Source organism: Gavialis gangeticus, unplaced genomic scaffold, assembly GCF_001723915.1.
Source record: "Gavialis gangeticus isolate Ggan-Ray unplaced genomic scaffold, GavGan_comp1, whole genome shotgun sequence".
Classification (NCBI taxonomy): domain Eukaryota; kingdom Metazoa; phylum Chordata; order Crocodylia; family Gavialidae; genus Gavialis; species Gavialis gangeticus.
In genome coordinates this window covers 15,315,782-15,316,432 of record NW_017729015.1, presented here as the reverse complement: position 1 = coordinate 15,316,432, position 651 = coordinate 15,315,782, and the positions used below count along the sequence as shown (strand labels likewise).

Genomic DNA, 651 nt, shown 5'->3' with positions numbered 1-651 from the left:
GCGAGGTGCGGCGAGGCGGTCGCGCGCTGAGCGGAGCCGCCTAGTCCCCGGTCCGCCCGGAGCCTGCGCCCCGCGCCGCCGGCATGGAGCCGCCGGGCCCCGACGAGAAGCTGCGCCTCGTCACCCGCAACCTGCAGGTACCGCCCGGCGGGGTTGGGGAGAGGTCGTGTATCCCGTGGTCGGCTGGGCCTAGCGTAACCCGCAGCCTTTGGCTGCCTTGCAGGAGGTTCTCGGGGAGGACAAGCTCTCGGCTCTCCTCAAGGAGCGCGAGCTAAAGATTTACTGGGGGACGGCCACGACAGGCAAACCCCACGTGGCCTACTTCGTGCCCATGTCCAAGATCGCAGACTTCCTGAAGGCCGGATGCGAGGTACGTGCTGCAGCCTGGATGCCCGAAGGGTGTGGGGGGGGGACGGGGCCTCGGGCTGCCCCGCGCGACGTGCCGGCTCTCTCCCGCCCTGCGCCAGGTGACCATACTGTTTGCCGACCTCCACGCCTATCTGGACAACATGAAGGCGCCGTGGGAGCTGCTGGAGCTACGCACCCGCTACTACGAGACCGTGATCAAGGCCATGCTGGAGAGCATTGGCGTGCCCCTTGAGAAGCTCACGTTCATCCGAGGCACCGACTTCCAGCTCAGCAAGTGAGTCG

The 651-nt window shown here is 67.7% G+C and overlaps 1 protein-coding gene across 1 annotated transcript in view; it reads left to right on the top strand.

The window, feature by feature from the left end:
- The first annotated feature begins 23 nt into the window (after positions 1-23).
- Positions 24-651, top strand: part of YARS (tyrosyl-tRNA synthetase) — a 12,058-nt gene continuing 11,430 nt past the window's right edge. Inside the window, exons 1-3 of the mRNA XM_019512323.1 lie at positions 24-137; positions 224-370; positions 468-643. Coding sequence (XP_019367868.1) covers positions 84-137; positions 224-370; positions 468-643 — 377 coding nt within the window. The 5' untranslated portion in view covers positions 24-83. The remainder of the gene's footprint in view (positions 138-223; positions 371-467; positions 644-651) is intronic.